General features: G+C 48.1%; 1 protein-coding gene across 1 annotated transcript in view; it reads left to right on the top strand.

Moving 5' to 3' along the window:
- SEMA4F (ssemaphorin 4F) overlaps window positions 1-22,934 on the top strand; it is a 101,944-nt gene that overhangs the window by 16,977 nt on the left and 62,033 nt on the right. The window contains exons 3-6 of the mRNA XM_024200482.3: window positions 17,940-18,034; window positions 18,681-18,774; window positions 19,730-19,849; window positions 20,759-20,901. Of these exons, the coding sequence (XP_024056250.1) occupies window positions 17,940-18,034; window positions 18,681-18,774; window positions 19,730-19,849; window positions 20,759-20,901 (452 nt within the window). The remainder of the gene's footprint in view (window positions 1-17,939; window positions 18,035-18,680; window positions 18,775-19,729; window positions 19,850-20,758; window positions 20,902-22,934) is intronic.

A 22,934-nucleotide genomic window follows, 5' to 3' on the forward strand; every position in this document is an offset into this window, starting at 1 on the left:
CAGACTGGAAATTAGGTGTAAAATTTGGACTAGGGGTAATTAGCCATTGGAATAATTACCAAGGGTCATGCTGGATTCTCCATCACTGACAATTTGTAAACCAAGACAGGATGTTTTTCTAAAAGTTCTGCTCTAGATGTTATTTGGGGGAAGGTCTCTGGTCTGGGTTACACAGGAGGCCAGACTAGATGATCCTAATGATCCCTTATGGCTTTGGAATCTATGAATTTGTGGTAGGGAAATTGGAATTTTCACTTGTCCCTGATGCTCCCGAGAGTCCTGGATGAAGGGACCCCCAGGCTATCATAGCTACAGAGTTCTCTTCCTCTCGAGCTGCTCTGGCCACATCCCTTCTCTCTGTATACCCGTTCACTGGCTTTTCCCATTGTCCACTCTGTCAGGTCTCTGCATAATGCAGCCTGAGCCTGAATCTCTCCTCTCCCTCCCACCTGTCTACTTCAGCCTGCTTCATGCCTTCTGTGCTTCCCCAGTTGCCTGCCCCTTTCTGTTGATGCCAATCTCCTCTCCCTCTTCATTAAAACCACATGGAGCTTATCAGCAAATTCCTCGCTGCCTCATCTGAACTGTGCTGATCTGGGTACTGTGCTCCATGGGGCAAGGGCTATGTGGTGTTGGAAAAAGCAGGATGATAAACTCCTTTTCAATCAATTAGGGACTAAAGAGGATGTTAAATAGAATGCCCAGATAAGTTGCAAGAAATGACTGGCACGCCAAGGCACCAAGATGGCCTCCTACACACCTTGGTACCTTCACCTCCATGACACCAGGGCTCCGAGGTTAGAGAAGCTCCTCTACAGACCTCACCAGTACAGTGCTCACCATCTTGGCAATGCCAGACCCTGGTAGCAAGTCAGTCTTCTGGATACCATAGCCCTCCAGCACCCTCCAGATTTCTGTCCTTGGAGAATCTGTTTGTACTGAGGAACAGGAGTCTCCATTGCTACGGTTCTTTAACAGGGTCTCGTCCCCAGGGCCACTCAGACAGATTGAATCCCAGTTGGATCTCCAGCCTTGGTACTGACAACTATGTCTGAGGCTTCCCCTTCAGCCCAGGGGATGAGTCTTCTTCAGATTCTGAGATGTTGGTACAGGAATCTTTTTTGATACCTGACCACCACACCCAATTGTCACGGACTCACAGGTCGTGCCCACTCTTGGCCTCGTACGGTCCCTGGGGGGAACCCCCTGTCAGTGCGACAGCGCTTCTCGGGGGTCCAATCTCTCTTGGGGGTTAAGCCCCCTCTGCCTCCTGGAACCGCACCTCTCTGAGCCTTAACACGCCTGTCTCTCGCCGTGGGCCCCCTCAGGGAGTCCCCTCGCTCTGGACCCCCGGGTCCTCCACTCCCAGAGGGACTAATGCAACCCTCATCTCTAGACCAGAGCGACTCTCAGCCAGTGTAAAACAGGAGGGTTTATTGAGTGTCTGAACACAGCATAAGAAACTCTCTGGGTCCTCAGGCCTGGCCTCCCTCAGCACAGCACATCTTAAGTCTCCCCTGCATCCAGGTGGGCTCTGCCTGCTCTCTCTCTCCAGTCCAGAGACCCTGCGCTTTCCAGCTGGGCATCCCAGCGCCAACAGCTCCTCCCCTGTCCTTTGTCTTCCATCCCAGGTAAACAGGTCTCTGGGGCCCTCTCGCTTCCGTCCTTTATTCCCCTCTGGCTGGAACTGGTTGGTCAGGTCACCAGGGTCCTCTCTCCTCAGCCCTTTATCCTCCCACTGGCCAGAACCAGCTGAAGGCCAAGCTGGGGTGGGCCTCTTAGTCACCAGTTGTTAGGATTCCCCATCTCCAGGCCGTTGTCCTGGCCACTAGGCAAGGTCACACCTGGTTCTCTGCAACAACAAACCCTCTCCCATCACCTTGTTAAACTTGCAGCACACAGGGAAACTGAGGTGTGCACACGCTATTCATGTAAAATACTACAAAAATCCCCAACTTCGTCACACCACTATTCTCTTTTGGACCCCACCAGGTGTCCTCAAGCCAGGGGTTGTGACTGTCTGTGGGGTCCTCTATCCACCCACTCGGTGGGGTTGCTGCAATCCCTGGTCACCTCAGTGAACAATTTGATAGGGTTCCATCCAGAAAGAGACCCTCCCGTACCTTATGCCTCCTCAGCACCAGGAGACACCCAGGAGCAGCAGGGCCCCCAGATGGAGGGAAACTCACTCCCTCCTCATTCCTGGATGAGACAGTAATGCTTCCACCACCACCGCCTTATGCCAATGACTTTCAGGCCTTCCACCTCCTCATTAAACTCCTGGCAGAATCCCTCCAGATCCTATTAGAGGAAGTCCAGGAGTCTCAGTGCTCCTTGGACATTTTAAATATCACCCCTCAAGAAAAAATTGCCCTTGCAGTAAATGATGCTCTGTAATTGCCTGCTTGCACAGTCTGGCAAACACCTGCCCCTATCCAGCTTGCCCATAAGGGGGCAGATAAAAAGTACTATGTTCTGGCTAAGGGAACAGTGCGTTTATTGTCTCACTCCCAGTTCCCTGGTGGTGGATGCGGCTAAAACAAATACAAGGAAATTGTTTAAAACAAATACAAGGAAGTTCTTCTTCATGCAGTGCACAGTCAACTTGTGGAACTCCTTACCTGAGGAGGTTGTGAAGGCTAGGACTATAACAGCGTTTAAAAGAGAACTGGATAAATTCATGGTGGTTAAGTCCATTAATGGCTATTAGCCAGGATGGGTAAGGAATGGTGTCCCTAGCCTCTGTTTGTTAGAGGATGGAGATGGATGGCAGGAGAGAGATCATTTGATCATTGCCTGTTAGGTCCACTCCCTCTGGGGCACCTGGCATTGGCCACTGTCGGTAGACAGGATACTGGGCTAGATGGACCTTTGGTCCAGGGCCGGCTCCAGGGTTTTGGCCGCCCCAAGCAGCCAAACAAAAAAAACCAAACCAAAAAAAAAAAAAAGCCGCGACCGTGATCTGCGGCGGCAATTCGGCGGGAGGTCCTTCGCTCCGAGCAGGAGTGAGGGACCGTCCGCCGAATTGCCGCCAAACAGCAGGATGTGCCGCCCCTCTCCGAAGTGGCCACCCCAAGCACCTGCTTGGTAAGCTGGTGCCTGGAGCCGGCCCTGCTTTGGTCTGACCCGGTACGGCTGTTCTTATGTTCTAATGAAAGGAAAAGACAGGCCCATTCCAGACCCTCTCCTTATGATAAGGAGTCCAAATGTTTAGACCCTCCTGGCTAGGAAAAGCTACTTCTCAGCAGCGCTTCAATTTTGTGTGGCAAACTACCAAGCCATGTTGGTGAAACAGGACTTCAACACATATTCCAAGTTAACTCATTGTATTGAACATCTGCCACAGTACCAGAATGAACCATTTCAGGTCCTTATTTCAGAGGGTCAGTTGGTAGCCAAAATCTCCCTCCAAGCTGCCCTAGATGCCGTAGATACAGTTTCTAGAGCCCTAGCCACCGCCGTGGTTATGCAAACAGCATCCTGGCTCCAGTCTTCCAATTGAAGGTCTTCTCTTTGAAGCATCTGAGCACTTCAGCTCTGACACGGACGCCTCCCTCCACACTCTGAAGGACTCGGGAGCTACCTGATGGTCTCTGGGAATTTATGTTCCTGAAACAAAGAGACAGTTTGCTATAGTATCTGAGAGCTACTAATCTAAGCCATTCCAGTACAACCAACAGCAGGCTTTTCCCAGACCTTTGGACTTTCAGATAAGGAGATCTAGACCTCAGAAAAGGGGATCAGTGCTTTCTACAGCACATCATCCATGCCTTCCTCTAAGAAATAGTTTTGACATCTCTGAGGGTCTCAAGCAACCTACCTTCCCAGGGCCTGTGATAAACGATCCATCCAACTGCCATTTGGAGATCAGCTATTCCACTTCCTGCCTGCCTGGGAACAAATTAACCCAGACAGATTTTGGAGGTGATCAACATGATCAAATCTGCAGATGACACAAAGTTAGGGACGGTTGCCAACACCCTGAAAAACAGAACTAAAATTCAAAGGGATCTTGATAAATTGGAATACTGGGCTGGAGGCAAAAAAATGAAATTCAACAAAGACAAATGTGTAAGGTGCTACACTTACAGAAGCAAAACCAAGTGCACAAATACATAATGGGGGATAACTGGCTTGGCAGCAGCACTGCTGAAAAGGATCTGGGAGTTGTGGTGGATCACAACCTCAACGTGAGTCAACGATGCAATGCTGTTGCAAAAAAAGCAAATGCAATTTTAGGTTCTATTAACAGAGGCATAGAATGCAAGTCACAGGAGGTGATCATACCACTATATTAGGCTCTGGTTAGGCCTCAGCTGGAGTACTGTGTCCAGTTTTGGTTACCAATGTATAGAAAGGATGTAGAGAAACTGGAAAGGATCCAGAGGCAAGTGACAAAGATGATCAAAGGAACAGACTGCCTAGGGAGGTCGTGGAAGCTCCTTCACTGGAGGTTTTCAAAAACAGGCTAGAGAGCCATCTGCCTTGGATGGGTCAGACACAACAAATCCTGCATCTCAGCAGGGGGTTAGACTAGATGACCCTTGCGGTCCCTTCTAGCCCTATGGTTCTATGATATGTTTATCAGTCTAATTAACACAATTAGCAATATCACAACATTACAAACCAGCAAAATAGATTGAGCTAATACAAAGCGTCCAGCACTATAATATGGATACTTACCCATTACGGGGCTCCCTCACAAAGGAGGATGTAAGATGACCCAGAAGTGGTCCTTTGGCCTGGCAGGTTCCAGGAAATCTCCCTGGAGTGTACTGGCCAAGTGCCACCTTTTATCATAGATTAGCTAATGCCCATCATACCTACTACATATTCAGTAGGGGTTTCAGCACTTTTTCCTTATTTGTATTTCCTCACCCTACTAATGTTGGGGTGCCCTTCTTCCATAGGTCACTAAATCCACTACCCCAAACTTATTAGCGTATATGTCAGTTACTAACTATAGAGACAAGGTCAGTGAAGTAATATTTTTTTATTGGACCAACTTCTGTTGGTGAGACAGACAAGCTTTCAGAGAAGAGCTGTGTGTGGCTTGAAAGCTTCTCTCACCAACAGAAGTTGGTCCAATAAAACATGTTGCCTCACCCACCTCTTGTCTCTCTAATATCCTAGGACTGACATGGCTACAGTTAGTTACTATGGCATTCTTGTGGTATCAGCAGATGTTCTTAACTTGATGCAGTCCTCTGAGCTGTCTTGGACTTGCCTCCTCTGCACCCACCTACTCACTGAGTTACTGATTGGGAGTCTCCCATGGTGGAGCACCCATAAGGATGTATACTCAAAGGAGAGGTTACTTACCTTACAGTAATTTGAGTTCTTCAAGATGTTTTGTCCCTCTGGGTGCGCCACCTCCCTCCCTCCTTCCCCTTGGAAGCTCAGTTCCTTCTCGACTGTGAAGCAGAGTAGTGGCACCTCCTTATATACCCTCGTTTGGAGGCATGAGGTGCTGCTCTGTGCAGCTGGGGGCCTGCAGACACTGCTTTGCTTTCTCCAGTTGAGAGCGCGCACTCGCTATGGCGGAGTGCCTATAAGGACAAAAACACCTCAAAGAGCTCAAGGTACCATAGGGTAAGTAACCTCTTCTTCAGTGCTTAAGGCCAACATTTGGGCACGACTGACGTCCACAAAACCACCGCTCAGCTGCCTGAAGTCACTAGGCGCCTGAGTTTCCACCAGTGAAGTCCCAGAGGCACTTAAATTTCTGTCAATGGGCAAGTCCTTATGCTTCCAAGCTGCTAGGTGCCTCCCTCACATGGAAGCCCAGTGGAATTCACAAACAAGGCATTCCCCCATCTAGCTCATCTGTGGGGCCTGATCTGGTAGGCATTCTCTGAGCACACCTAACTGGCACAAAGACTGTGGTGGTGCTGGTCCTCCTCTCTTCTCCCTCTCCCACCCAGCTATGAGATATTCTGGGGTGGGTCTCTTTCTCCTGTTGAAGCTGTCCCAGTTTGTTTGAAATACCATCAGTCGCCCAATAAATATTTAAGTATGTCTACACAGCAAAATAAAACCTGCGGCTGGCCCATGCCAGCTGACTCGGGCTTGCGGGGCTGTTTCATGGCTGTGTAGACTTCTGGGCTTGGGCTAGAGCCTGATCTCTGCGACTCTCCCACTTCTCAGGGTCCTAGAGGAGCCCAGACATCTACACAGCGGTGGAACAGCCCCTCAGCCCAAGCCCTGCAAGCCTGAGTCAGCTGATACAGTTGCTGTGTAGACATACCCTGAGAGAACGAGAATGACACTCTAGCCCAGTGGTTCGGACCCTCTCCTGGGAGGTGGGAGATGTGGGTTCAAGTCCCTGTTCTGAAGGAGGCAGAATGGATGTTTGAATCTGGTTCTCCCCCATTCCAGGGGAATGCTCCAACTACTGGGCTTTTAAGCATAAGGGGTGGGGGGCTGTCATAACTATAAAGGGAAGGGTAACAGCCCTCCTGTGTACAATACTATAAAATCCCTCCTGGCCAGAGACACCAAAATCCTTTTACCTGTAAAGGGTTAAGAAGCTCAGGTAACCTGGCTGACACCTGTCCCAAAGGACCAATAAGGGGACAAGATACTTTCAAATCTTGGTGGGGGGAAGGCTTTTGTTCGTGCTCTTTGTTTTGGGGGTTGTTCGCTCTTGGGACTAAGAGGGACCAGACAGCAATTCATGCTCTCCAAATCTTTCTGAACAAGTCTCTCATATTTCAAACTTGTAAGTAACAGCCAGGCAAGGCGTATTAGTTTTATTTTTGTTTTCTCAACTTGTAAATGTTCCTTTTGCTAGAGGGTTTACCTCTGTTTGCTGTAACTTTGAACCTAAGGCTAGAGGGGATTCCTCTGGGCTCTTTGAATCTGATTACCCTGTAAAGTTATTTTCCATCCTGATTTTACAGAGATGATTTTTACCTTTCTTTCTTTAATTAAAAGCCTTCTTTTTAAGAACCTGATTGATTTTCCCTTGTTTTAAGATCCAAGGGGGTTGGATCTGGACTCACCAGGAATTGGTGGGGGGGAAAGAAGGGGGAATGGTTAATTTCTCCTTGTTTTAAGATCCAAGGGTTTGGATCGGTGTTCACCAGGAAATTGGTGGAGAAGTCTCTCAAGGCTATCCAGGGAAGGGTTATAGTACTTGGGAGGGCGATATTCTGCAGGGGAGGTAGACAGAGTTTCCCAAGTTTGAGTAGCAGCCGTGTTAGTCTGTATCCGCAAAAAGAACAGGAGTACTTGTGGCACCTTAGAGACAAATTTATTAGAGCATAAGCTTTCGTGGGCTACAGTGGCAGCAAAGCAGATCTAAGCTGGTAGTTAAGCTTAGAGGTTCTCATGCAGGTCCCCACATCTGTACCCTAGAGTTCAGAGTGGGGAAGGAACCTTGACAGGGGCACCACCACCTCCTGGCTGAGGTGCCTAGCTCAAGGGGAGGGTTCACTGTTGTGAATCCTGAGTGGAGGGAGGCACCTTACCTACCATTGAGAGACTGGGCTTAGGTATTGTCCTTGGCATTTCACTCCTGGCCAGCTGAGGCATCTCCCCACTGAGCCTGCCGGTTTCTGTTAACCTATCTTTTAGAAGCCTGACTCTCCCCATGCATTGTGTACGGAGCCTTGGTGCGAAGCTGGGGGTTGTGAATTCCAGTGGGTGACAGGGCACCTAAAGTTAGGCGCCTAGGCCCCTCTTGTGAATCTCTAAGAATATAGGCCCTCCCTACAGAATGGGCAACGGTATCTTGGGAAGCCATGTCATGGAAAAGAATTAGGGGTCATAGCAGACAAGCAGTGGAACATGAGCTCCCCTATGATCTTCTGACCAAAAGGGCTAATGTGATCCCAGGATGTCTAAACAGGGAGGAATGAGGAGTAGATTTTACTTCTGTGTAAGGTATTGGTGAGACCAATACTAGAGCACTGCATCCAGTTCTGGTGTTCATGGTTTTTAAAGGATGATGAAGGATGCAGAAAGGATTCACACAGCTTATTTGAGCGCTGGAAAAGATGCCTTGTGGTGAGAGACTTAAAGAGCTCAATCCATTTTGTTTATCAGAAAGAAAATTGAGAGGTGACTTATTACAGTATATGAGGCCTGTCACAGGGCACAAAAGGGCTCTTTAATCTTGTGGGGAGAGGCAGAACAAGAACCAGTGCCTGGAGCTGAAACCAGACACGTTCAAGGGATCACATTTGAGGCACTAGTTTTTAGCAGTGAGGTTAATTAACCACAGGAACAAACTCCCAAGGGAAGTGATGGATTCTCCATCTCTTGAAGTCTTCACACCACAACCGGATCCCTTTCTGGAAGGAGCCTTAGTTAAACACAAGTTATTTGTTTTGTACAGGGGTGATTGGGAGAAATTCTATGGCCTGTGTATACCTGAGGTCAAACTAGATGATTGGATGGTCCCTTCTGGCCTTAAACTTTCTGAATCTCTGCTTGCCCATCCCTGGGCACAGCGGAACTCATCCGTAATGCTGCTCAGTTAGAACATTGATCCTCTCGATACCTGCGGGAGTTGGCATCGGCTCTTCTGCTCCTACTTCCCTCTGTGCCCATCCCTGTGCCTTTGGTACAAGCTGTCTGTATCTCTCTGAAATCCTTGTTCCCTGCTTGGCCAGGGTGGAGGAGCTGCGGGAAGCTGCTGCCTGGCCAGCATTTTCCTTCAAAATCATGAACACAGGCTCCTTTGTGGGCAATGCAGAGCCCTGCACAAAGCTACTGTTTGTTGGGGAGCAACAACATTAAAACCACAATTGTTCTCAGTGAGATTCTTTGGACCTTTCCATATCTGCACCCCCACACCCCTACCTCCTGCTGCAACAAAGGAGCCAATGTCCTGGCTCCCATCACCTCCACCCTCCAAGCTGAGGAGTCGCCTGTGGAGGAGCTTAGATCCTCCTGAAGTGTAGGTTGATTCACTGGAAAATGGGAACATCCAAAGCCACGGTAGGGAGAGTAAAAACTGGAAGGGCTAAGGCTGTCCCTCTCCTGCTTCAAGGCAGGATCCACTCCCTAACAGCTATCCTCCATGGGAGAAGCTTTCCCGAGGTGCAGGTTATTTTGCCCTTTCATCGGAAGTGGCTGGGCCTGACCACCCGAGACAGGAGACTGGGTGTGCTAGTCCTCTGCACTGATCCAGCCTGGCTGTGCTTGGTCCTGCAAAGGCCAACACAAGATAGTGTGATCTCATCTAGCTGGTGTCTGCATAGCCCGTGTCACTGGGACTTGCTCTTGTTCTGTTCAGTCAGGCCTGCTCTACATGATACAGTTAGGTCAATGTAAGGCAGCTTATGGTGATTTAACGATGTCAGTGTACACACTACAGCCATGCTCCCACTGATGTAAGTGCTACACTGACGACATAACTCCACCTCCATGAGAGGCATAGGGCTTATGTCGGTGTCCTTAGGGTGACGCAGTGTCTGTGTTACTTACATTGGCTGTTGGCTGTCTTGTCAATTTCACGGCACCAAGAAAGTCGGTCAGCTAGAGCCCGGCTGCCCCCAGCTCCCTAGTCCCAGCTGGGCTTTTGCCCAGAGGCTCCCCATTCTGGGAGCTGTAGTCTGACATGCGTCTGACGAAGTGGGCATTCACCCACGAAAGCTTATGCTCCAATACGTCTGTTAGTCTATAAGGTGCCACAGGACTCTGTTGCTTTTTAGGGCTGTAGTGTAGACATGTCCTCAGTGTCCAACCTCTCTGAATGGCAGGGAATCCCCACGGGCTGGTGAAGATGGGCTGTTCCTTGCCATTTCTTACCTCTAAATAATTTTATGGAGAGATTGAGTTGGGGAGGGGAGAGGCAGTGGTGGTATTCTGCCAAGTGCTATGCACTTGACTCCACCCTCAGTGGGGATCAGATGCCCTGCTGGGTTCTGCTTGGCACTCTCTTGACTGGGGGAAAAAGTAAGTGGTGGTATCGTTCCAGCAACACCCATTCATAGCATAACAATGAGAAACGACTTGGAGAAGACTGTGCAGATGGTTATAAACTGATTGTCCCTCTCTTCCTTCCATAGTGTGATTAGCAGTGGCAGTCACAATACGGGCACTTAGATACCCAGTGACAATTCCTTGAGTGCATACCTCACTGAGATGAATGGGGTAGTCCATATAGGGCTAGAGACTTGCTTTAAAAACAAAAACAAAAAAACAGAGCGCAGAGTTTCTGGAGCACAGTGATGGCAGATTGGGAGAACTGATGTGATGTACTGCCAAGTGACACTGTCCTCCTCTGGATTCAAGCCCTCACAATGATGGCCTCTTGATTAATAGATTTTAATGCCCCTGGGATGGGCGGGTGGGGAGGTGGGACACCATTATGATGATCTAGTCTGACCTCGTTACTAACACAGGCTAGAGAATTTCATCAAGTGATTCTTGCATCAAGCCCAGAATTTTTGTTTGACCAATAGCATCTTTTAGGGAGAGACACCTTGAGTTAAACTACAGTGTGACGGGTTGGACCCCCCTTCTAGGATGCCACCTGATGTACTGGGATTTCATTGAGCCTCTCCTGCTTAAGCAGCCTGGGTTCCCTCTCCCTGCTGTGCTGAACTAGGCTCTCCAGCCTCTTGCAGCGCACACACAGGTAGGGCCACACCCCACTGCAGAGACCGACGGAAGTCAGCTCTGTGTGAGAGGACTCCCTCAGCACTCACGTGCAGACCCCTTTTGGGAGATAAACCCAAAATAATACTGTCTTGCACTGTATAGAAATATCTGTACAGCGCAAGCTCATAAAATTCACCCTCTTCCTCAATGTGAAGCGAGAGATGCACGACTTCTTGCCCCCCAGTTAGAAATTACAAACTGGGTTTTATTATAAACAAGAAATAAGTTTATTAACTACAAAAGGTGAATTTTAAGAGGTTCAAGGGATAGCAAACAGAACAAAGCAGATTGCCTTAGTAAATAAACAAAAGCTGCAGACTGAGTTTAACATACTAGATAGGTAGGATACAAATTAACAAATTCTCACCCTGAGTGATAAACAGGCTGACAGATTCTTAAGGCCCAAGTGGACTTGGCTTTCCCAGGTTTTCTTACACAGGCTAAAGATCTTAGCCTGGGACCATCACTTCTCACAGTTCAGTCTTTGTTCCTCAGGTGATTTCAGGTGTGTTGTTGTAGGGAGAGTGAGGCCACTCATGTTGTTATTGTCCCTCTTTCATATCTCTCCCCCCCCCCCCCCCATCTGCTAGAAAGCTTTTTTTACTGTGACCTGGGCCAAACAGTTCCCATTGTGTAGCGCTATCTCTGAGAGGTTTCTAGTGCAGACAGTTCCTGGGATAATTCGTATGCTCGTGTACATTTCTTCAATAAACGACTAACATTGTTTGGCCTCATCCAATGTAGCACATTTGAAATACAGAGACATGGTCAATATTCCCAGCTTCAGATACAAAAATGATACATGCGTATAAATTGGATAAACACATTCCGTAAATTATAACTTTTCCAATGATATCTTACAAGACCCATCTTGCATAAAGTATATCTTAGTTATACCATATTCATATCATAACCATATTTCTGTAAAGAACATGGAGTGTAATGTCACACCTCTCCCTGCGGAAGCAGTATACCTAAAATCCCTTTTTGGCTTTGGTTATACAACCTTCAGGTGACAGAAAATCCAATGTCCCCAGATAAGTTGTTCCAATGGTTAATTATCCTCACTGTTGAAAATTACACCTTATTTCTAGTCTGAATTTGTCTAGATTCAGCTTCCAGCCGTTGATTGGATATTGTTCTGCCTTTATCTACTAGTTTTAAAAAGCAGTTTACCATCAGAAATCTTCTCCCCATGTAGGTGCTTGTAGACAGTGATCAGATCTCCTCTTAGCCCTGTTTATTAAGCTAAACAGATTGAGCTTCTTCAATCTCTCACTATAAGGCAGGTTTTTCAGACTTTGAATCATTCTTGTAGCTCTCCTTTTCAGTTGTCAGCTGCCTTTTCAGGAACCAGAACTGTAACCAGTAATAGTCTCACTAATGCTGTATATATGGGTAAGATCACCTCCCAGCGCCTACTCGATATTCCTCTGTTCATACATCCAAGAATCATATTTGCTCACTGAGCCACCACATGACATGGGGAGCTCATGTTCAGCTGATTTCCATCATAACCCACAAGGTCTTTTCAGAGTCACTGATTCCCAAAATACCGTTCTCCATCCTATATGTGTGAGAGGCATTCCTTGGGAGAGTGCCGGTGGATTGCACTTTCCTCTGGCCCCCTTTCCTGCTCATCCTGGGCACTGATTTCATGCAAAAATAATCAGTTTAGGCTTTCAGCTGCATAGAAGTAAAGTTCCCAGGTCTGATGGCACTTGGTAAACTCAGGTTACAAAGCAGTTTCCATTATGAGCCCATTTTCATACGCTCCTAGCTTGCCAATCGAATTTCCATCATCAGCAGGACCAGGCTTACTGCATTAGTGCTCTTTGGGCTTCATTCCCTTGAAGGTTTTGATCTTTTCCAGCACCAGCAATAAACTCTGCCTGTCTCAACCCTCTCTGTTCTGAGGCCAGTCCCTCTCTGGCTGTAGTGAGGGGCCAAGCACTCAGTGAAGATCTCTGAGACCTTGACATTATACCTTCCCTCAGCCTCTCTAGTCCTTTCTGATTTTTCATCCTTGAATCAGTTCTTTCTCCCTGATAAGTGTCAGAGGAGGTAGTCTAATCTAGTGGATGGGCATGGGACTGGGAGTCAAGAGACCTGGGCTCTGCCATTTACCTGACAAGTGACCTTGGTTAAGTCACTTCACTTCTCTATGCCTGTTTCACCTTCCATATCTGTCTCCTGTTTAGGCTTTAGGCTCTGAGGCAGTGGTTCTCTCTTTCCAGGGGTGTGTACAGCACCCAGAACAATGGGGTGCAAAGGATACCCAGAATGTTGTAATGCCATGATAGGAATCAATGGCATACCCTCACCTGGGTTATCAGAATCAGTTCTGTTCACCCTGTATAGAAAAAGGGTGGGGGGAGGGTTGGAGGGGAGTTAAACAAAGAAGTAGAGGGTGTTTGGGGGAATGGGTGGCAAATGATTAGGATGTAGAAAGACTTCCGTGTGAGGAGATAGTAAAAGGATTAGGACTATGTTTAATTAGTAGAGGAGGCTAGTGAGAGAGGACGTGAGAGAGGTTTTGTGAGTTCTTTGGGGCAGGGACTTTACTCTGTACTTTGGGAAAGCACCTAGCACATTTTGGGTGCTACTGTCATGCAGATAAATCACTATCTAGATGAGTGGTAGATAGAGAATCCTGTTTATCCTCTCCCAATACAGACAAGGAAGCAGTCAATGAAATCGAAAGGAAACCAATTTAAAACAGATCATAGGAAATTTTTTACACACAATGCCCAATAAATCTGTGGACTCCCCTTGCCATAGTATATCATGGAGTTGAGAGCTTTTCGGGATTCAGAGAGAGGTGGACTGTTTCTCTGATAAACAGACGGTCCACTTACATTTGATAGGATAAACATGCGCAAGGGATAGACCCTCCTGCTTTATGTATAACCAACAGCTTACCTTCTGGCAGGTTAGCCCTTTACTGTCTGCAGGGGGGTGCTCCTACCTTCCTCTGAAGCACCTGGTGCTAGCTCCTGTCAGGTGAGTGACCAGGCTTCATGCATCCCTGTTCTGGTCAGGTGAGCCTTGTGTTCTGAGACAGTTAATCCCCTAGACGCTGTCTGAATCTGACTGTGAATAGGAGCTGGGTTGCTGCCAGACCTCCACTTTCTACATGTCGATCTGGTCTGGGAGAAGGAGTGTTAGAGGTAAGCCTGGCAGCTCTGCTGTGGTGGTAAGAATTTTACTGATGCTCCTGCCTTTAAATTGTGGTTTGGCCACACACATTTTGAGGGCAATAATAACAAATTTCAGTGCTCAGGCTGGGTGAGGTGCCCACCACCGTAGTGTCTGTGTGCCAGCGATTTCCTTCCAAACAAATGTCGGTGGCACATTTTCAGACGTTCATAATTTGATTTGAAAAATAGCCTCTTGCACCTGGCCAAAGCCTGTTCTCTCACTGTGGGAAGTGTCTCAGAGTTTCTGGGTCTTTGATTTACCACCTCAGTCAAAAGAAATCACTAATTTTTCTAGTGGGACGCTTAGCCTGACCAGGCTGCTGGGCCAAGTCACTGCACAGACCACCAAAGTCATAAGGTGGAGAGTGAGGATGTGGGGCTGCAATGCTGGGTCTCACAATGAGGAGGCGCTCTGCAGTAGCAAATCTATGACATACTCCTATAGCTGTTGGCAGGATTGGGAGCTACATTTTAAGACCAGACCTAGCAAGTGGGTTTAACCAACAGTCGTAGGGAGAAGAGGAAGGTAGGATGGGACAGGGTTGCAAGCATCTAGGACATTTGGTGAGCTGGATTCAATCATGTTTTTCTCATTGAATTTCTCTGACCCTCTCCCTATTTCTGTTTTATTTCTGATTACTTTTATTAGCACAAAAAGAAAGAAGCAGAGGAATTTACCCTGGGCGTTTGCATTTCCTCCTGTACATATGCTTCAATTTGTCTCTAGTGGGACACTTGTTTTAAATAATGATAAAACCTCTGGTCTTGCTGCACTTTGAATCTGGTACCATTTTCTAAAGTTTTAAAAACATTATTGCTAGCAGGTGCTGACTGTCCCTTGTACCGTGGCAATATTTCTTTTATGATAGTCTCTCTGCCCTGCCCCTCAGGACCCAGGCTTTCCCAGCCAATCCCACCTGCTTTTTGAGCCCTAGGGCTACAGGAGCCTTGAGAGCTGCTGCATGGTCTATTTGGCTTAGAACAGGGCGTGGGGTGACACTGGGCCCTGAGGACAGTACATGTTAGTTAGGCTTTGGGTCTGAGAACCAGTGGTGTGCTCTCTACTGTACAGAGATCATGGCAGGCCCACCCCATCCTTGTCCCAGGCAGTTCATTGGATAGTGCACTGCATGACCAGGGATCAAAGGATCCTGTGGTAGCAAAACAGGGCAGAATTTCTTCTTTATTTTCTCTCACCCAGGATTTAAATCAGCTTCTGAATCGGATGGGTAAAGGATACCTAATGTGACTCCAATTTATAAAAAAGACTCCAGATACAATCCTGGCAATTGCAGGCCAGTAAGCCTAACTTCAGTACCAGGCAAATTGGTTGAAACTATAGTAAAGAACAGAATTGTCAGACACATAGATGAACACAATTTGTTGGGGAAGAGTCAGCATGGTTTTTGTAAAGAAAAGTCATGCCTCACCAATCTACTAGAATTCTTTGAGGGGGTCAACAAGCATGTGGACAAGGGGGATCCAGTGGATAGAGTGTATTTAGATTTTCAGAAAGCCTTTGACCTCACCAAAGGCTCTTAAGTAAAGTAAGCAGTCATGGGATAAGAGGGAAGGTCCTCTCATAGATCAGTAACTGATTAAAAGACAGGAAACAAAGGGTAGAAATAATGGTCAGTTTTCAGAATAGAGAGAGGTGTCCCCCAGGGATCTGTACTGGGACCAGTGCTATTCAACATATTCATAAATGATCGGGGGGAAAGGGTGAATAGTGAGGTGACAAAATTTGCAGATGATACAAAATTACTCAAGATAGTTAAGTCCAAAGCAGACTGCGAAGAGTTAAAAAGGAATCTCACAAAACTGGGTGACTGGGCAACAAAAATGGCAGATGAAATTCATTGTTGATAAATGCAAAGTAATGCACATTGGAAAACATAATCCCAACTATACATATCAAATGATGGGGTCTAAATTAGCTGTTACCACTCAAGAAAGATCTTGGAGTCATTGTGGATAGTTCTCTGAAAACATCCACTCAGTGTGTAGTGGCAGTCAAAAAAGTGAACAGAATGCTGGGAATCATTAAGAAAGGAATAGATAATAGGTCGGAAAATATCATATTGCCTCTATATAAATCCATGGTACACCCACATATTGAATACTGTGTGCATATCTGGTCACCCCACCTCAATTAAAGTTATATTGGAATTGGAAAAGGTTCAGGAAAGGGCAACAAAAAAGATTAGGGGTATGGAACAGCTTCCATATCAGGAGAGATTAATAAGACTGGGACTTTTCAGCTTGGAAAAGAGATGACTAAGGGGGAGGGATATGATAGAGGTCTATAAAGTCATGACTGGTGTGGAGAAAATAAATAAGGAAGTGTTATTTACTCCTTCTCACAACACAAGAACTAGGGGTCACCCAATGAAATTAATAGGCAGCAGGTTTAAAACAAACAAAAGGCAGTATTTCTTCACACAATGCAGTCAACCTGTGGAACTCTTTGCCAGAGGATGTTGTGATGGCCAAGACTATAACAGGGTTCAAAAAAGAACTAGATAAGGTCATGGAGGATAGGCCCATCAATGGCTATTAGCCAATGTGGCAGTGATGCAAAACCATGCTCTGAAGTGTCCCTAGCCTCTGTTTGCCAGAAGCTAGGAATGGGTGACAAGGGATGGATCACTTGATGATTCCCTGTTCTGTTCATTCCCTCTGAAGCACCTGTTGGCCACTGTTGGAAGACAGGATACTGGGCTAGAAGGACCATTGGTCTTACCCAGTATGGCTGTTCTTATGTTAAGGGCTGTTGTAAAGAGTACAGGGATCAATTGTTCTCCATGTCCACTGATGGTAGGACAACAAGGGAGATTTCAGTTTGGTACGGGGAACCCCATTTATCCATTCTACTTGGGACCAGGGCCAGATCGGATAATCAAAAATTCGGATAATCAGGAGAATGTGCGGGGCTTGTGCTGTCAATCCCAGGCGGAAGGGCTTGGTTCAGTTAATACAGAAAGATGGTTAAACGGGGTTCTACTGTATTAGGAAAAACTTTCTAACTATAAAGATAGTTAAGCTCTGGAACAGGCTTCCAAAGGAGGTGGATTCTCTGTAATTTGACGTCTTTAAACCACGATTTGAGGACTTCAGTAACTCAGGCAGAGGTGAAGGATCTATTACAGGAGTGGGAGGGTGGAGTTCTGTGGCCTGTGATGTGCAGGAGGTCAGACTACATGATCATGATGGTTCCTTCTGACCTTTGAGTCTGAGTTGTGGAATCTCCATCACTGGAGGTTTCTAAGAATAGATTGGCCAAACACCTGTCAGGGATGTTCTAGGTTTACTTGGTTCTGCCTCAGTGCAGGGGATAGAACTTCATGACTTCTCAAGGTCCCTTCCAGCTCTGCATTTCTATTATTTCGTGGTCTGTCCTTCATGGTAAAGATTCTCTTAGGTGCTTCTTCTGGCTCTGCTGGCTGAAAAGTCAGGCATACTCGTGAGTATGACACATTCACACAGTGTCCCCAGCATGTTGTCAGTTACTGTGGGGAATTGAGTAGTTATGTCACCTACTGACATGGCTGTGAGTGCCTTCCCTGCAATTACTACTTACTTACGTAATTACTACTAATTACTCCTCCATAGGCGCCAACTTCTTCTGGTGCTAGTGGGTGCGCGACACCCATGCCCCTGCCCCCATTCCAACCCCTTCCCCAAAGTCCCTGCCCCAACTCCTCCCCCTCGCGCTCCCATTCCAACTCTGTCTCCACCCCCTCCCTGCCCCTATTCGACTCCTTCCCCAAATCCCCGCCCCAGCCCCGCCTCTTCCCTGCCTCCTCCCCTGAGTGTGCCACGTTCTCCCTCCTCCCTCGCAGCGCTTGCTACAGCCCTTTGACAGTGGCAAGCGCTGGGAGGGAGGGAGGAGTGGAGACGTGACGTGCTGGGAGGTGAGGCGAGGGGGGCCAGGCTGGGGAGCTTGGCTGCCGGTGGGTGCAGAGAACCCACTAATTTTTCCCCATGGGTGCTCCAGCCCCAGAGCACCCACGGAGTCGGTGCCTATGCACTTCTCTCCTCTTGCACTCAATCCTTGACATCAGTGGCTGGTTGTGCTTTTCACAGTGCCTGTGTCATGACTGTTTGCTCTGTCCCTGCAGGCAGAGTGTCACAATTACATCCGCATTCTGGAGTTTGCTGATGAGAGCCACCTCTTCACCTGCGGGACCTTTGCTTTTGATCCACAGTGCGGCTTCATTGTAAGGGCCCAGTGCCTGTTGGGGGGGGGGGGAAAGGGGGGGGGGGGTTGAATGGGCGAGGAGAAGAGTCCAGTGCTGCCTGCTTCGGGAAATGGGCAGAGATCAAGGATGAACCTAAAGCTAATGAGAGGCTTTTCTGTGGCTTCATCACTCTAGTTCGAGCCCTCAGAGGCCATAAGGAATTCACCCTCCACCTCTTGGTGAGCTATGGAAGTAGTATCCCCATTGTGCAGAAGGGGAAGTGAGTTGCCCATGGTCATGCCAGGAGTCCATGTCAGAACCAGGGGTTGAACCCTCCTGAGGCCCCAGGCAGTCTTTTAACCACAGAACATTCCCTCCATATATTAAATTTCCAGTCCTGAGTGGGGTGGTGGTGAGGCAGGAACCCAGGGAAGATTGGGGCCTCCAGTGAGTGGTTAACGGCCTTTGTAACGAAGCACTACAGCAAAAAATAAATGCTCTCTTGGCTGTAGTAACAAGTTAAACAAGGGAGGGGACAAGTCCTGGGGCTTCCACCATTGAGAGTCCACACAATCTAGCTTAACATCAGCCTGTCCCACCCCAGACAGCCCCCAGGGGGATGGTGTCTGTAAGCCCCTCCCCAAACCCAAACGGGGTGGCTGAACTTTCTCTGCTTTTATTGCAGAAAGTGGCCAATTTCAGCAGTGTGGAGCGGCAGGAAAGTGGCCGGGGGAAATGCCCCTTTGAGCCTACGCAACAGTCAGCAGCCGTAATGGTCGGTACGTTTGTTGCAGTGTCAGCGGCATTTTGGTTTGGTCTGGAACTCGGTGCAGGGAGCAAGCCTGGCTCTGGAAGGAAGAAGCATGTTGGGGGGTAGCAGCAGCAAGCGAACAAACTTCCCTCACCATCCAGGTGTAAAGGGAATTCAGTCCTTGGCCTCCTCTGCGGAGACTGCTTGCAGGGCCGGTTAGTTACAGTGGCAATGTGGACACCTGTCTATTAGGAGCTGGACAGAAGCACCAGCCCTCCATTCCCCAGAGTCACTACATGGGGGCAATGACTTCCCGGGATTACTATCTACTCTGAACGGAACCGGTGACCTACGTGTAAAACCCCATAATCCATGTCCTGACCCGGAGCTGGAGAGGGATACAAATTACACTGTGCACATCACAGAGCGGCATCTGCTGGCGCCCACTCCAGGAGCTGGCGCGGGCCACATGAGGTCTGCACCACCTTGAACCATTTAGTGTTTGAAAGTGAAAGCTTTTTAAATACACTGACCTGAGCATCCAGGACTGAGGCTACCAAGGCCCAGGGTGCCCCCATGACCTAGAATCTCCCAAACCTGGTCCTCGATGTCTTGCCTGTGCTTGAGCTGTGGGTAGCCAGGCAGAGTGCAGTGACTGACTTGGAGATGGAAGGGACTCTTCCTAACCAACTGGAGAAGGGTGCCACGTGACTGGGTTAGCACCGAGGCCACAAGTGGTAGCCACTAGCATTCTAAACCAGTTGCTGAACCTGGGTGGAAAATGGGGTAAAATCCAGCGTCTCCTTGCCATCCAGATGTTACACCAAAGCCCAATTTGGCACATTTTCCTTCTAGGTTCAGGCACAGCTCTGCATTATAGCCTGGCCACGGTGTACTCCCTTCCCCTCCCCCATCTCTTTCCCTGCATTGCACATTGGTCCTTTGTGTCTTTCACACCTGTCACATCTTGGACCTTCCTCTAGATGGTGTCCTGTATGCTGCCACTGTCAGCAACTTCCTGGGGACACAGCCCATCATCTCCAGAGCAACAGGAAACCTTGAGGAGCGCATCCGGACAGAGATCTCAGTGACCTGGCTGAACGGTGAGTGACCAATGGAAATCACAGAATCATAGAATGTCAGGGTTGGAAGGGACCTCAGGAGGTCATCTAGTCCAACCCCCTGCTCAAAGCAGGACCAATCCCCAGACAGATTTTTGCCCCAGATTCCCTAAATGGCCCCCTCAAGGATTGAACTGACCTCCCTGGGTTTAGGAGGCCAATGCTCAAACCACTGAGCTAGCCCTCCCCCTTCTTGTTACTCTTAACATCTCTTGCTATCTGCAACTCCAAGTGTGATTTGGCCTTCCTGATTTCACTCCGGCATGCCTGACCAATATTTTTATACTCCTCCCTGGTCATTTGTCCAAGCTTCCACTTCTTGTAAGCTTCTTTTTTGTGTTTAAGATCAGCAAGGATTTCACTGTTAAGCCAAGCTGGTCGCCTGCCATATTTACTATTCTTTCTACACATTGGGATGGTTTGTTCCTGCAACCTCAATAAGGATTCTTTAAAATACAGCCAGCTCTCCTGGACTCCTTTCCTCCTCGTGTTAGTCTCCCAGGGGATCCTGCCCATCAGTTCCCTGAGGGAGTCAAAGTCCGCTTTTCTGAAGTCCAGGGTCCAAGATGCTGCCCTTGCTAAGTCTCTAACGGATCTGGGGACAGAGAAAGAGAAGGGGGGAGATAGAGGTTTCTGAGGGGGACGGGGGTGGGAGTCTTGGAGACCATCAATGGCCGATGAGAGACAGAGAAGATGCCAAGTGAATCCTGCCTCCTCTTGGCCCCTGAGAGTGTCCAGGGCAGGTAGGGATATCATCAATATACTGGCCCTTTGCCCAGGAACAGTGGTAGTCACCGGGGGGGGGGGGGGGGGGAGGAATCTGCCTTGTTCAGCATTTGAACTTCCGATAGTTCATTTCCTGTTGTGATTGTCTCTCACCTGTATCCATAGACCCAGTCTTTGTGGGCTCCACTTTCCTGAGAGGGGACGAGAGTGGAGAGGACGACAAAATCTATTTCTTCTTCACGGAGACAGCCAGAGAGTATGACTTCTATGAACAAGTGAAGGTCCCACGCGTGGCCAGAGTCTGCAAGGTATAATCCCCAGGGCTCCCACAATGCAGAAGGGAGGGGATGGCCTCACAGGCACCCGGCAGCTTCTGTGCAAGGTGAAAGCTGCCTGCCAGTCCGAGGATGTCTGCCACTCTCAGGAGGCGGTAAAAAGTAATTACCCTTTTCCAGCCAGGACACCAGTGTGACGGATTGGATCACAGAAACCCCTTGGGAACTGCCAACTGATGTGCTGAGACTACCGCTGAGCCTGTTTCCCCTGGCAGCTTAGGACTTCAGTGCCCTGCCTGGTTTGAGCCAGACACACTAGTCTGCTGCAAACCCAGACCCAAGTCTGAACCTCGTCCCCTAACAGCTGCAGGCTTAACTGAAAACAGCTTAAGAAATGTTCCTGTCTCCAACACTCAGATGCCTGCTCCCAATGGGGTCCAAACCCCAAATAAATCCGTTTTACCCTGTATAAAGCTTATGCAGGGTAAACTCATAAATTGTTCGCCCTTTATAGCACTGATAGAGCGATATGCACAGCTGTTTACCCTCTCCCCCCCCCCAGGTATTAATACATACTCTGGGTTAATTAATAAGTAAAAAGTGATTTTATTAAATACAAAAAGTAGGATTCAAGTGGTTCCAAGTAATGACAGACAGAAAAAAGTAAATTACGAGACAAAATAAAATAAAACACGCAAGTCTATGCCTAATACAGTAAGAAAGTGATTACTGATGAAATCTCACCCTCAGAGATGTTCCAGTAAGCTTCTTTTACAGACTAGCCTCCTTCTAGTCTGGGTCCAGCAATCACTCCCATCCCTGTGGTTACTGTCCTTTGTTCCAGTCTCTTTTAGGTAACCTTTAGGTGTGGAGAGGCTATCTCTTGAGCCAGCTGAAGACAAAATGGAGGGGTTTTCAGGGGCTTAAATAGACTTTCTCTTGTGGGCGGTCCCCCTCCTCTCTCTTATCCAGAATTCAGCTCCAAGATGGAGTTTTGGAGTCACATGGGCAAGTCACATGTCCATGCATGACTGAGTTCCTTACCAGCCAGGTCACATTCCTAGGAAAGCTCAGATGTGGATTGTCGTCTCCAAGTTCATTGTTGGCTTAAGTGTTTCTTGATTGGGCACTTACTGAGAATAGTCTTTTCTCAGGAAGCTGACCAACTGCTTCACTGAGGCTACTTAAAATTAAACAAGTACACGGCCAATATTCATAACTTTGAATACAAAAATGATACATACATACAAATAGGATGAATATATTTAGTAGATCATAACCTTTACAGAGATATGTTACATGGCATATGTAGCATAAAACATATTCCAGTTATGTCATATATACATTCATAAGCATATTCCCATAAAGCATTATGGGGTGCACCGTCACAACCAGAACTGGAAACCTGCTTCTGCCAGAAGAGCCTATGGGATATGCAGTGATGGTACATGGCCAGGCCCTCACTTTTACATCTCACTGTCGTAACACTGTCAGGAGCACAATATGTCCTGCCACCGCTTGGAGGCAGGGGTGTCCATGTGGACTTGGAGCCCCTCTGCTCTCTTTGCTGAAGAACATCTTCCATCCCTGATCAGATTCTGTCCCTAAACTGCGCTCTGCTGTATCTCCAGATTCTGTCCACTCCTCTCCATCCACACAGCCAAACTCCGGTCCCGGCCTTGGCCATCCACACCTCCACCACAGCAAATTCCTCCTCTCTGGCCTCCCTGACACACACACCCACCTCTCGTCTCTGTCCAAACCTCCACTGCAAAAATAACCTATCTCACTGCACCCACAGAGCGTGTTCAGCTCCTGCTGAGCCTTGTGGGCTCCCTTTGAACTCCTAGTTCTCCCTCCTGCCTCTCAGCCTCATCTTCTCTTACTTCTCCATGATCTCTGTCCTCAGCTCATGCTGCTTACCTGGACATTCCTGCCTGTACTTCCTCTGCATTGCCTCCCGTGCAGTCTCCTCCTCTCCATCATATGGGCCGTCATCCATGTCCTGCTTGTCTGAGTCTCCCACAAGCATCTCTGTGCTTTCCTCCATGGCTCCTCTTCCCTCC

This window comes from Terrapene carolina, unplaced genomic scaffold (genome assembly GCF_002925995.2).
Source record: "Terrapene carolina triunguis isolate 2854851 unplaced genomic scaffold, T_m_triunguis-2.0 Scaffold431, whole genome shotgun sequence".
Classification (NCBI taxonomy): Eukaryota; Metazoa; Chordata; order Testudines; family Emydidae; genus Terrapene; species Terrapene triunguis.